The 12,829-nt window shown below is 36.4% G+C and overlaps 1 protein-coding gene across 1 annotated transcript; it reads right to left on the bottom strand.

The window, feature by feature from the left end:
- LOC18792671 (ubiquitin carboxyl-terminal hydrolase 16) lies at positions 293–8,239 on the bottom strand. The gene is made up of 11 exons (XM_007225357.2): positions 7,506–8,239; positions 4,475–5,930; positions 4,295–4,383; positions 3,749–3,834; positions 3,475–3,637; positions 3,264–3,384; positions 2,940–3,097; positions 2,253–2,337; positions 1,954–2,166; positions 1,143–1,204; positions 293–1,042 (listed from the first exon to the last, which is right to left on the bottom strand). The coding sequence occupies exons 1-11, from the start codon at positions 7,793–7,795 to the stop codon at positions 421–423; spliced, it is 3,345 nt and encodes a 1,114-aa protein (XP_007225419.1). The 5' UTR covers positions 7,796–8,239; the 3' UTR covers positions 293–420.

The following is a 12,829-nucleotide window of genomic DNA, read 5'->3' as shown; positions in this document are numbered from 1 at the left end:
CTTATCTTCTGTGTCTGGGATTTATAATTAAACCCTCAACTTTAAGGACAAAATATTTTTTAAAACCCTAATAAACCCTTAGATTTGTAATGCGCTGATGGTATTGAAAGTTCAGCAATACCTTTCAATGACTTTGAACTCTCGCGAGGCAAACAGAATTTGGGAGTGCAGAAAGAAATAAAGAGAAATGTGGGCAATGGCCCATGAAAGAGCAGACGACTTCCACTTGCATCAAGTATTGGAAGTCGCCAACTCACAGATGGGCAACTGTCCTTCAATGCGAATTGAAAAGGGTAACTGGCAAAAAGGCCATGGCCGATTTCTTTTAATAAAACCTGCTAATGGGTTACATTACATACAGCTCCTCTCCAATCTCTTTATTTGCGGCTTTCCATTTCGAACATAATATATATGATATAATCAAATGTTTACCGTTCTTTCCCTACTTGATTTTTTAAATTTTACATCCCTTAAAGAGTCGGGTCCTAATCTCTCCGAGTCAGTTTCCCTATTTCTACTACTACTACTTGCTAACTTTCTACATTGTTTACTGGTGTCAGAATTCAAAAAAGGAACCGTCATTGCACCATCTGAAGCATACCGGTTTGAATCAGAGAGCGGTGAATGCTTTGTACTTGTGGGTGAGGAAGAGGATGAGGAAGAAGTGTCAGAATCCGAAAAATTCCTCCAAGGGCTATTCCAACCACGTCCTGAATCACCAAATATATAATCGGACAAGTCATCGGCGCTCGAAGAATCACGAGTGCTATCAGTACTGCAAGAACCTTCGTCAGAGTTGTTGCTGATAAGGGAAGAATTGTCACTTGATGAGTCCTCTTCTAAAATCCTTTTCAGCTGAGAACTCGTTGTATCCTCTGGAGGATTTGAACAGGGTAAGAATGGGTCAACGCTAGAATGTGGCGAGACAGACTTCGGTTTCAAATTGGTAGTCTTTCCACTAATCCAGGAAGGAATGGCTCTATGTTTGGGATCAGGAGATATTATTCTGTTTCTTATCAATCTCGGGGCCCTCGGCGAGCACCTGCAAGATAGGTGTCGGAAGCCCAAACAATAAAAAGATTAGAGAAACTAAAAAAGAGGCAGCAATGTGAACAAAACAGAAAAGGTCAAGAGATCATCACCTCGAATAAAGAAGCATGTATGCCCCTTTCATCAAGACGTTTTCAAGTTCAACAGCTGTTACCTGCACAACCACATTAAACACATTATTGATTGAAAGCACTGGAATACGATATTACAGCAATATTCTGTTTATGCATGAAACAAATAAATAAGAAAATCATAGGAAATGGAAACACGAGACAGGGCTAACTAGCTCAGTATATAATTTTTAGTGCTGTAAGGGTTGGATGCTAGCTAATTATGCATCAATCATTACGAAATTTAAAGCACTGCTAAAGTCTTCATGCTTGTTCACCTCAAATCCATTTTTCTAGAGAACTTTCCTAAAGCTCCTATCATCCGAATTAGAGGTAAAATAAAAATTCATCAATGTAACACAGTTACACAAATCCCTATAATCACACAGGACCGATCTTTGGGTGGAGGAGAAGAATCTTTGAAGGTGTAAGAGGGGAGGATGTGGGCCATTTGTGGGACAGAGTTTGTTTTTGGTGTCGGTTTCCTCTGAATTTCGAGATTGGTCTTTTCATGCTATTTATTCAGATTGGAATGCTGTTTTGTAATTCTGTTTTGTTGTTTACTCTCAGTGTTTTTCCTTCTTTTTTTGGATGTAGACTAACTGACGTTTACAGGGAACACCTTATCCTGTGTTGTATGGCCTTCAGTAAATCTAGGTAAGAGAGCCCTGTAAAATAACTCAGATAACCCCATGACTTAAAGTAGATATAGCTAAAACCCAAAGCTAAATAACAAAAATGAATGAGTAAAGTTGCAACCCACATTAAAATACCAACTTTGTAAATAACATACCGTGCTGTCATCGATCTTAAACCACTTGTTGTGGGAGTTCTTAACGTAGCACACATAGTGACCAGAAAATGCGGCATTCATGATATCCAAGTGAACAACCACCCCATAGAGTCTATATATTGGAGATTTATCACTTGTGCCACTCATATAAGGTGCCAAGTCCAGGATCTCAGGAAACCGAATAGGCTTATTGATCTTCCCAAATTTTCCCGACTGTTTTACAGGAAACGCACATTATATAAAAGAAATAAGATACAAACAGCCCAGACTAAAAATTCATGCTTGAATAACTCAATTACCTGAAAACGCTTCAGTGCAATGGTAAGGATATTGGGAGCTTCCAGTATTGTCAACTTCTTTTTGGCCTTCTCATACGATTTGCATCTGATTGATCGGATATTGAAAGCACCAACAAAGTTAGTGCATTTTAAAGCCAGTAATGCTATAAAATAGAAACTTCAATCAAAGTTATTCAAACTTTGAGGGCAGATCAACAAGCAACCATGGCAGATTGCAAAAGGGGAAAAGAGGGTGAACATTTAATGGATATTATTTTATGCTTACATATAATCAATGTTTTCACATGATACATTATGCCACAATCCTAAAAATGTAACAAGGACGTATTTTTTCTACACTCTAAAAACAAAATGTCAGACAATTATCATAGGAAAAAAAGAAAAAAAGAGTAGCAGGTTTCAAATTTCATTATAGCACACACAGTTTGAACTTGGGGCGTAAAAGAGCATTATTGCCCATAGTATCTCATCAAAATGTAAATTTTTTAAAGTACTGAACGCTTTGCCAAAATGATTTACCAGTTATAACCTATCAAATGTAGAAAATTTAAGCAAACTTAATACATAGCTAACAGAAATATGATAGCAAAAAGAATGTTCAGTTGAAAGAACAGTGATTCTACACTAACTATGTAACAAGAACCAATAGATGCTTGTAATAGACTTATGGAACAAAATACAACTAACCTGCTACATTGGTATTTGTTCTCCCCATCCAAGGTCTCAGTACTGGTGAACCGTCGAAGAGCCTCTTCCAAGGTTCCTATATCACCCTCAATCTCAACAGTAAGATCCATCATTCTTTCCTGCCGCTCAGACTTTCCTTGGCACTTTGAGCATTCTATCTGCAGGCCATAAAATCAAATTTATACGTTCCATTGAGGCAATTATTAATAGTGAGATGTCAACAATCAAACAGCATCGGAATTCAGGCAAGAAAACAGAGCTACCCTTGGTTGTATATAATTTATAATACTATTAAATCTCTAGCAGGCCCATTACTATGCATACCTTTGATCGAAGGTAGCCTCCAAATGTAAGGCCTATTAAAGTTGTTTCTTCTTTCAAAGAGCGTGAAGCATTAACCCCGGCTTCCATAAGGCAAACAGATTGCATCATATCAATAGCATACCTGTCAATTTAACTTATTAAATTAATATAAGAATTGTCCAGAAGATGGAAGAGTGATAGTGTCGTTCATGCATAGAATAGTATGAGACACCTTAGAAATTCATGGGCATCTTCTTCTCTCCCATTACCAAGTTGACTTCCAATATTTCTTAACTGGGAAAGTATTGCCATAGGAGACAGAGGGGATTTTCCTTCCTTTGCCTTCGAAACTAGACTTTCAAACTCACACATGAAACACCATTCCTTCTTTACACCTGAAACATATTAAGACTCATCAATAAACTTAACACAATATAAGAGCTACCGACCATACTAAACAAGTATTCAATATGAATCCATAATGGAGAACATGCTCGAAAACTTACAAACTTTAGAATGGAGTCCTTGAAGCAAATAAGCAGTCAGAGGTGGAGTGAATGCCAAGCACTGGAGCACCGCATTGGCATAACAGCTGCAAAATAGGAATAAAGAGTATGTTAAAAAGGGAATGACAACACTTCTCACACAAAAGGCGAATCCACAACAATAGAAAAACCAACTTTTGATCTATATAAGCTGTTTGAAAAGAAAACCAACCAAGACATATGTAAAGTTGTATGCACGGACTAATTGTAGAAAATTCAGTTAAATAATGAATGATTGTGTCAAAACACAGAGTTCTTTCCCATTGCTGGTGTAGAGGACTGACAGAAGGCATTAGACCATACATGTGGAACTTGGTAATGCTAACAATATAAAAAGACAAGTAGCAGCACAGAAATTCACCTTAATAACAAAACATTGCATTCAAAAGTCAAGGTAACAGCTACAAGACTTCATGAAGATCTAATCAGAATCACTTAACGACTCAGTTCTATGCACTTGTTAGTTTTTCAAATATGTCCGCATAAACAGGTATCATTTGACATTACCTGTTACCACAATTTATAAGGCCAGAAGGGCGCAATTCCACCTTGTTCCAATTGTAAATCTTGACAAATAATTCATATGGAAAAATTTCCTGCAGAAACAAAAAGCATAATCAACTAAATTTTACTGCAAACCAGCAAAATGTTAAGGCACGTACATTATGAAAGGATAAAAGCTCAAACCTTCTCAATATGTTTTCCTGCAATCTCAGTCCCAACTCCCAAAGGATAGTGCTTTGATGTTTTAGATCCTCTAAACTGATCAAAAACTTTAAACACAGACGTTTTCAAGCCATTCCTATCATTTGAAGAATTTGTAACTTGAGATGAAACAGCATCCCTAGCCTCAACAAAATCAACTTTTCCAGCTTTTACACATGGAAGTGAAGAACTTTCAACAGCAGATGCAAGACGAGAATCAGAAACACTGGGTGGATATCCAACTTCCCTAGACTTTGAAAGATTTGAAGTTCTGCCACAGTTATTAACAGCATGGTTGGACCGATCCAAGCTTGTGGGTAGCACTCTACTAGAATTCAAAGCATCTGTACCTTTTGAAACTCTTTCGGTGCGAATAGATTTATGAACAGCAGGCAAGGAGGATGGCGCAGAATTAACTGCTCTGGACTTTAAGGCATGTAAATCACTGCTAGATCCATTAACCTCGTTATTCGACCCTTTACAGTTCCTGGATGGGGAGTTCCTGACCTTAGGAGCATCTCCACTGATCTTCTCTGATAAATCAGCTCCATAAATTGACTTGTTGAGCTCTGAACAATCTGTACAAGCATCACCTAGTATAGTGCCACTTGACCCAGAGCCAGGCGTACGCAGGGCAGGAGCAATATTTCCAGACAAGTTGAAAGAAAACTGTAAGGAAGACCCAAAACCAGGTACCTTGCTATTACTGGCTACACTGGAATTGGACACCTGGACATCACTACTGGACCCTACAGAATCGAGAGTTCTCCCCCAGAAACCAGAAGATGGTGCACAAGACTCAGTAACTGGACCCTCACTCCTGCTACTTTTGTTCAAATCTGAAGAACAATTTGATCTCCGCTCATTCTCTCCATCATTGCAACTAGGTTTAGCCTGACTTAACTTACCTAATTTAGCAAAACCATTAACAGAATCAACCAAGCTAGCAAATTTTGGAGATAATGGCCTAGATTGATCAATGTTGTCGACATTAAAGGAAGTGTGTAGCATGTCAAGGGCATCATTAGCAGATGGATGCCCATCTGGTCTGTCAGATTCACATGAACTAACACTCTCACTGACAGAAGCATCATCCGAAGATCCAGTACAGCTGGCAGAAGTAGAAAATCCAGAAAAAGAGGTAGCTGATGATTCTGAAGTAGAATTTGGTCCTTTCCTCTCGGAAAGAAATTCATCTTCACTATCATCATCTGTTATACATTGAATTTCGGGAGGGCAACCAGGATTAGGCAATGCAGGTTCCTCAGAGAATCTTTCAACTGACTGCCTGTTTTCAATCTTGTCAGTATTAATTTCAAGGTCTTTCTTGGCCACGTTCAGGCCAGCATCACCTTCCCCGTCAATACTTTGATGACTAGGAGGATGGCATTCTTCCTTGTGACCTTGTCGCCAGTGAATAATTTGACACTTCCCAGAACTGAAACATTGAATTTGGATGTCATGTCAATATTGTAAATATAATACTATACCAATTATAGAAACCCACAAGAGCAAGAGAGAGAGAGAGAGAGAGAGAGAGAGAGAGAGAGCAAATGAAGAGCCGTGTGTGTGCACCTGAATAAACTACAGCTTACTAAATAGGTCACCTGTTAATGTTACTATTAGGTTAAGGACTGTAGTTCCTGGACTTCTAGTCTGAATAAATTTACCCTTACAGATTGTTAAGGCTTTAAATGTGGTCGAATTTGTAAGTTTTGTGATGTTGGTTGGCGGGAAATGCTAATTTTTTTCCCTGATGTCACCAAGGAGAAAAAAATAAGTGTGACAGTAGCATGGAACCAGGCCATCATGAAGGCAAATTATGTTCACCTTTTTATCCTTGTCGTCACCCACACGACAGAAATGTAAATTTGGATTGCATTGAAAATGTTGACAAACTATAAATGTCAAGTTTTTTAAATTAGAACTACAACGACTAAAATGGAATTGAGTCTAAATTACAAGGAACAAAAATGTAAATTAACCTTATTATTAACTGGTATGAGTGCAGAAAAAAGTAATATCAAGCAATAAGAGATTAATGATCGCCACCAGAACAAATGAGATGAACACTGCATGATACCAGAAATACAATCTTATTAAGTCTATCATGTGAAAATCTCTATGAAGACCTGACTGCAGTCATTACAAAGAACATGCAAGTACCTGTATCTTTGGCATTTTCAACCTCGGGATCCATAGCTTAACCAGGAAATAAAGTTGACATCAAGTATTGAAATGAACAGTTCCACAAGACTTTTCTTCAAATCTAATTAGGGTTGGCTACAAGGATTATTTTTCATCATTCAGCATTATCTAAGGTCGATTTTTTTTTCAAGCCTCAACTCCTCTCTACAGTTTATGTGATCATAAGATGTCAGTAAGTTTGAAGGCATTCTCTTCATTATTTGACTGTTCGTCTTTTTTATTTTTTTATTTTTGACAAGAAACAGAAGATCAGTTGTGTATGCCTGTTAAACAAAAAAAACAAAAACAGATCTTCCAATGGTTCTTAATCATGAGCAAATCGTTGCCTTCTCAGTTGTAGTAACAACTTAGTAACTAAAAGCCCTATCACTTCAACTTTTTTTCTTTTTCTGATAACAGCCACTTCCTATAACACATAGTAGGTACTCATGGAGGCTTGGTAATATTCAATACAAAATAAATTCATCAAATTCCTTCTCCCTATCAGGGATTAACTCTATACAGATTTCCTCAAGTTTTAGCTTTTTCGACATATTAGAAGTACAGAATCAGATTAATGACAAAAAACCATCCAATGAATCATATTCACGAAAAGAAAAATCCATCCATCCCAGAAAAACAAATACATTAACAAGTGGGTTTCACACAAAAATTCAGAATTACCAAACATGTATTGTAAATAAACGAAAAAAAATTACCACGCAAATCACATAATTACAAACCCGAAATGCACAAATTGGTCAAGCCTAAAATTATAGAAATTAGAAGAAAAAGAATATATTATCCATTTTTTTAGAAAACGTACCAGTACCGAACCGCCTTGCAGCGGGCGCAGCGCGTGGTGGTGGGGCAGTAACAAACAGCGCAATAAGAACCTTTATTTTCAGCAACCGAAACGGCGGCGTACCCAGCCGCGACCTCAAACTCAGCTCTAGCAGCTTCCTCCTTGGCCAAGATCAAAAGCCTCTTGATCTCCTCCGTTCTGGCCTTCGCGAGGCGCCATTTCCTTCGGACCACGAAGAAGCCGATCACCGGCACCAAAAAACAAGCCACCAGCACGAGGCTCCGAAACCCTAGATCCCCAACCACATGCATTTATCCTCCACCCAACAATACACGCATCCAAACGGTGCCGCTAACATAGAATCAGAGGTTACAACAGATGACGCCTATGGCGGTGGTGGTGGTGGTGGCGATTGAGCTCGCAGAGCGATCGGACGATCACAGCCGTCCAAATTGCGCCATTGCGAAATGGACGGTGGTGATGATGGTGTAAAAAAAATTGAGAATTTAGGCGAGGGAAATGAAGAATGTGTTTGGTTTGCTTGGAGAGAGAGAGTGTGTGTGTGTGTGGATTGTGAGCTTTTTGTGACGGTTTTTTTGATTCGGACAATAATGGGGAAAAATCGTTTCAGATTTTAGGGCTTGAAAGAGAGCCAGAAATAGATGGGAGAGAAATATTCCCCAAAAAGTAAATATTAAATCAAATTCAACAGAATAAATATTTGTTAATTTAATTTTTCTTTTGTGCGTTGAGAAAATATTTATTTTACAAAATTGATGGTCGGGGGTAAGGAATTTTGTAGCAGGCATCGAGAAGCGTGAATTCTTCGTTCTCAAATATTCGGTTCGAACCGGCTGGTCGGGCCGGAGCTTGTGAGGTTTTTTCAAAGAATTTTCTAGGTCCGGTTTGGTTTGTTGTTAAAGATACGGAATTGGACGGTTGCATGGTGTCGCATGTGGAGATTAAAGGGTAGAGTGAGCGTGAGGAAAGTGGGGTGAGAAGGAGATCCAACGGTGGAGATTGGTTGGTGGTGGCTGGTTTATATCTGAGGGCGATGGTTCACTCACCAATTTGGATACTTGCCATACATAGTGAGTGAGATTCCAATTTTGTGGTTGTGGGAATTAGGCATTTCACAAGTAATTTGCCTTTCCTATAGGTATGAGTTGGTTGAAATAGACAATCTTCAAATGACCCAAACGTAATAGTAAAAGCCTGGAAAAAAAAAAACATAATAGTAAAAGATGATTTTATAAGTTGTGAACTCAAATCAAATGTTATGTGATTCGTTTGAGTTGCAAATTATAATTGAGTGTGTGTATCTGAGTTTTATTTTTAATCACTTTAATCCTCAAAAGGGAAATGCATATTCAGATTTTCCTCTTGTATTCAAGTATAACATGAAATATTATCACATTTATCACGTGTACATACTTGAAGGAATTAACTCGTAATTCGGAAACATAATATATGTTAAATAAGAATGTATCTATCGCATGTTTACTTACTTGGAATAGAGGAATTTATGAATTCTGGAAGTTGAACTACGTATTTTGATATGGAACAAACATAATTTTTTATTCCATATGTGAAAATTTGGATTTATAAAAACTCAGATTTCTCATGTAAACATAAGTGAAATCAATGTTCAAAATAATTTCAATACATGTACCAAGTAAGCGAACAAATCACTAGGTAATTATATTCTAAAATTTGGAAGATATTCCAATTTTGAATCCTCACCTACTGATCAAAATAAGAAGACATTACTTTTAAAAACAAAAATTAAATTGAGTTAAGTGGCTATTCATGGTGTAAAACAGATGAGGCAACTAGGCATAAATTATAGCCTTTGATAGCGTTGAGAAGCCATATTTCCATTTTCAGTTTTTCACAAATTGTGTCAGAATGCAACATAATAATAAAAATATTAACTATGTAAGCTATGAATTTTTCTATTTTAGATTTCTTGGTCGGTCAGTATAAATATGGTGTAACCAGATCCAGATGTTTTGTAATTCAAAGCTGAGTAGGATTGGACTAAGCATGGCCCGTGAAACGCATAGAATAATAAATGGGCCTGCGCTTAGGTCGGTAAAGCACAAAATTTCTTTTTTTCTTTAGTATTAATGGCTCTACTTGACTATTTGGACTGCAATTATATTCAAAGCTTGAAGCTTCAACAAATGGCAAAAATACAAAGATGATAAACTCATATTTTTGACTAATGGGTACCATGTCCCATTTTTTTTATTTCCATATGGTAATTTTTCCGGTAAATGTCAAAATTGGGTTCACAAATAAGCTTTTCCAACCCAAATTTAGATTATATATATTTTTTAACACGATCGATGTTAGGAAAGGAAAATCGAACCTAACGCTTTAGATGAATGGATAACTTGATCTAGAAGTCCACTTTTAAGCTTAAAAAATGGCAAAAGTTCAAAGATGATAAACTCATATTTGACTAATGGGGTCGATGTCCTATTTTTTCTTATGGTATGGTAATTTTTTCCTTGTGGGAGATGGAATGTCCTTTTATGGGTAAAAATGTTAGCTGAAAAGACAAGGGATACATGACAAGGAAGAATCCTAGTCCGCATATGCTACAAGAAAAGAATTGTTGTTGTTTCAAAGTTGAAGCAATTGTTAAATATGAAAATAAGACAAGCACTAGCACTAGCAATTGTTTCGAAGTTTATGCAATTGTTGAATATGAAAGTAAGAGAATCACTAGCATAATTTTCTCTTTGGAGAATGGAAATAAATTTTGGAATTAATGTTACTATGTAGAATTGAGTTTGGAATTCAGACCAAACTCACACAAGTCTATTGGCTCTCACTTGAATGAAATTCCCAAAAGTCATAAGGGTGTTCATGGGTTTGAAGTATAGAGAAACAATCTATGGAGGGTCAATGGTATGAATAGCTTAGTTGGGGGCATTACATTACTTTTTTTTTGGTTTGAAAATTTCCATGATAGCTTCAAATTGTTCTAAGTTTACAAAGAGCCACATGTAGGTTGGGGCACGACCACTCCAGGCATGCATATGGCTACGCCACTGTACAATTTAGAATACCAGAAGAGATAGGCAATCAATCTATTGATATTTGGCGAAATTACAATTAAGCATAACTTTGAGATGTTGGTTCATAAACTAATCAACTCGTAATTAACTAGCTGTAGTTTTGTCTACACATAATTAGTTCCCCAACCAATCATCTACTCTACAAATTGAAAAGTAGGTTTCCTAAGCACAATTAAAAGGTTATTTTTATCAGAAAGCATCATTAAAAGGTTATGCCCAAAAATGTGCGGTCCTTAATTTGTTAGCCAACCCAAGCATTACGACTCTCTCTCATCTTTCCTCCTCCTTGCTTTCAATAAAAAGAGGAATGCGTGTTTCATGTTAGGCCCTACATATTGTACATAGGTTGCTAAATAAAAACAAGAAAGTATTAATAATGTTTTTCTTTCAACTTAATATCTCTAAAAACAACAATAAAACAAATGACCAATTAATGTAGCGGTTTGGAGCAATTATTTCCTCATAAACAGTTTTGAATTCGAATCATAGCATTCGAGTAGTGTGTGTGAGTTTAGTATGTTATCAATATTTTCAATAAAAAATCCTAAAAATAAGCAATGATGGCCTTGTTCTATTATCAATCAACGATTCAAACCTCAACAAATCATCACAACTTCCTGAAATTACAGGAATAATGTTAAGGAATGTACTTTCCGTCCAACTTCGAAGCAATTTTTACGAAATATAAATTAGCAATATTGTTATTTGTTGCACATGGTTATAATTTGCTTTAAAAGTCCAAAGCAATTTCAAGGAAGTATAGGAAGAACTGACAAAAAAAAGAAAAAAAAGGAAGTATAGGAATAAAACTAGCTAAAGCTAACTAGTACCCCAAAAAAAGAAATCTAGTACATTTCCTAAATCTAATTTTGATTTATTTAATTTCCGCCTAGTTTTATTGTTTATTTGAAAATTGCTTTCATAGATTTACTAAAAACCGTTTTCATAGAGAAGGAGTTTATAACTCAACTGGTTAAGAGTATTTACCCTACATCTCAGGTCTTAAATTTGATTTCTCCTTTTTCAATATCGCTTGTATAAAAAAAAATTTATAAAAGAAAAACTTGTGGTAGTCTGTAGTGCTCATAAAAGATAAGGGCCTAAAGGCCCAAAATAATTCCTCAATTTGGACATAGTGAAATACATCTAAGGTTATGTGGGCTTATCCAGCAGTGCCTGAATAGGATAAATAAAAGACCCAAATCAGATCCTTATGGATCTATTTTATAATCACATGCAGACCGACAAGAATATATTTAATTTATTTAAATGCCCTTTAAAACTTATTTCCTTCCATATTTTCCCTTCAAAAGTTCAACAAAACTTTATTTGGGGACTCTAGTAACATCTCTTAGAGCAATTCCAGCGGTAAGGTTGGGGCGCAGGCTGGGGGGGTGTTTGGGCCAAAAAAGTGATTCCAGCAACAGAGGCTTGCCCGGACAACAGGTGGATCCTAGCAGACTGGGTTGGCCCTAAGGGGAGGCTGGCCCGACTTGGAGCCTTTGGACGATGTCAGCGCCCTGACGTCATGGCGCTACAGTGCCGCCCATAGCCAGAATCCACGTGGCGTTGTCTGGGCTCTCAGATCGGATTTTTTCCTCCAATCTAACGGCATCGAATTTTTGTGCAATAAAATAATGAAAAAAATTAGAATTTTTTTTTTAAAAAATACCCAAAAATTAATGAATTTTTTTTCTATAAATACCAACCAATACTCTCTACTTTTAACACCAAATCCTCATACATTTTCGTCTCTTTCAACTATTATTCGCTTTCTATTTTAATATTTTTTTCACTTTCAAGTTTTATTTTTTCAAAATCTTATCCGAATTTTTTTTCCGATTATGAGATATGAATTTTATAATAAAGATTGACATGTAGGAACCCAAAAATCTAATTCGAAAATATTATCCAAATTAATTGTTTAGGTAAAAAAATTTGTGAAAAAAACAAAAAAATGAATAGTAATTGTCCTTAGCCATGACAACGGGTAGAAACACAAAATACTATTTGCAAGGGCAACAACTATTCACGTGAATAGTGGCTGACCTAGCTCCCCCCTTGCCATAGCTAAAGACAAATGGGTGGAGTTGCTCTTACAATGACGAAAATAAATCACTTCATATGTTATGTAAGAATATTATATTTTAAAAAATATAAAAATACAAAAATGAAGCTATTCTCACTCTACTTTGCTATTTCTTAAACGTGACATCGCTAAAGTTCATAAAATTCACGATCATATTATGTTGTGTC

Source organism: Prunus persica, chromosome G1 (genome assembly GCF_000346465.2).
Source record: "Prunus persica cultivar Lovell chromosome G1, Prunus_persica_NCBIv2, whole genome shotgun sequence".
NCBI classification, from domain to species: Eukaryota; Viridiplantae; Streptophyta; class Magnoliopsida; order Rosales; family Rosaceae; genus Prunus; species Prunus persica.
The sequence above is the reverse complement of the archived record's forward strand: the minus strand, read 5'-3'. Positions and strand labels throughout refer to the sequence as shown.

Coding starts and splice junctions, on each gene's coding strand:
- LOC18792671 (XM_007225357.2), bottom strand. CDS start 7,795: ATGCATGTGGTTGGGGATCTAGGGTTTCGGAGCCTCGTGCTGGTGGCT. Junction 4,384..4,474: donor CAGGAAAACATATTGAGAAG/GTTTGAGCTTTT, acceptor TTGTTTCTGCAG/GAAATTTTTCCATATGAATT. Junction 2,167..2,252: donor TTGCACTGAAGCGTTTTCAG/GTAATTGAGTTA, acceptor CCTGTAAAACAG/TCGGGAAAATTTGGGAAGAT.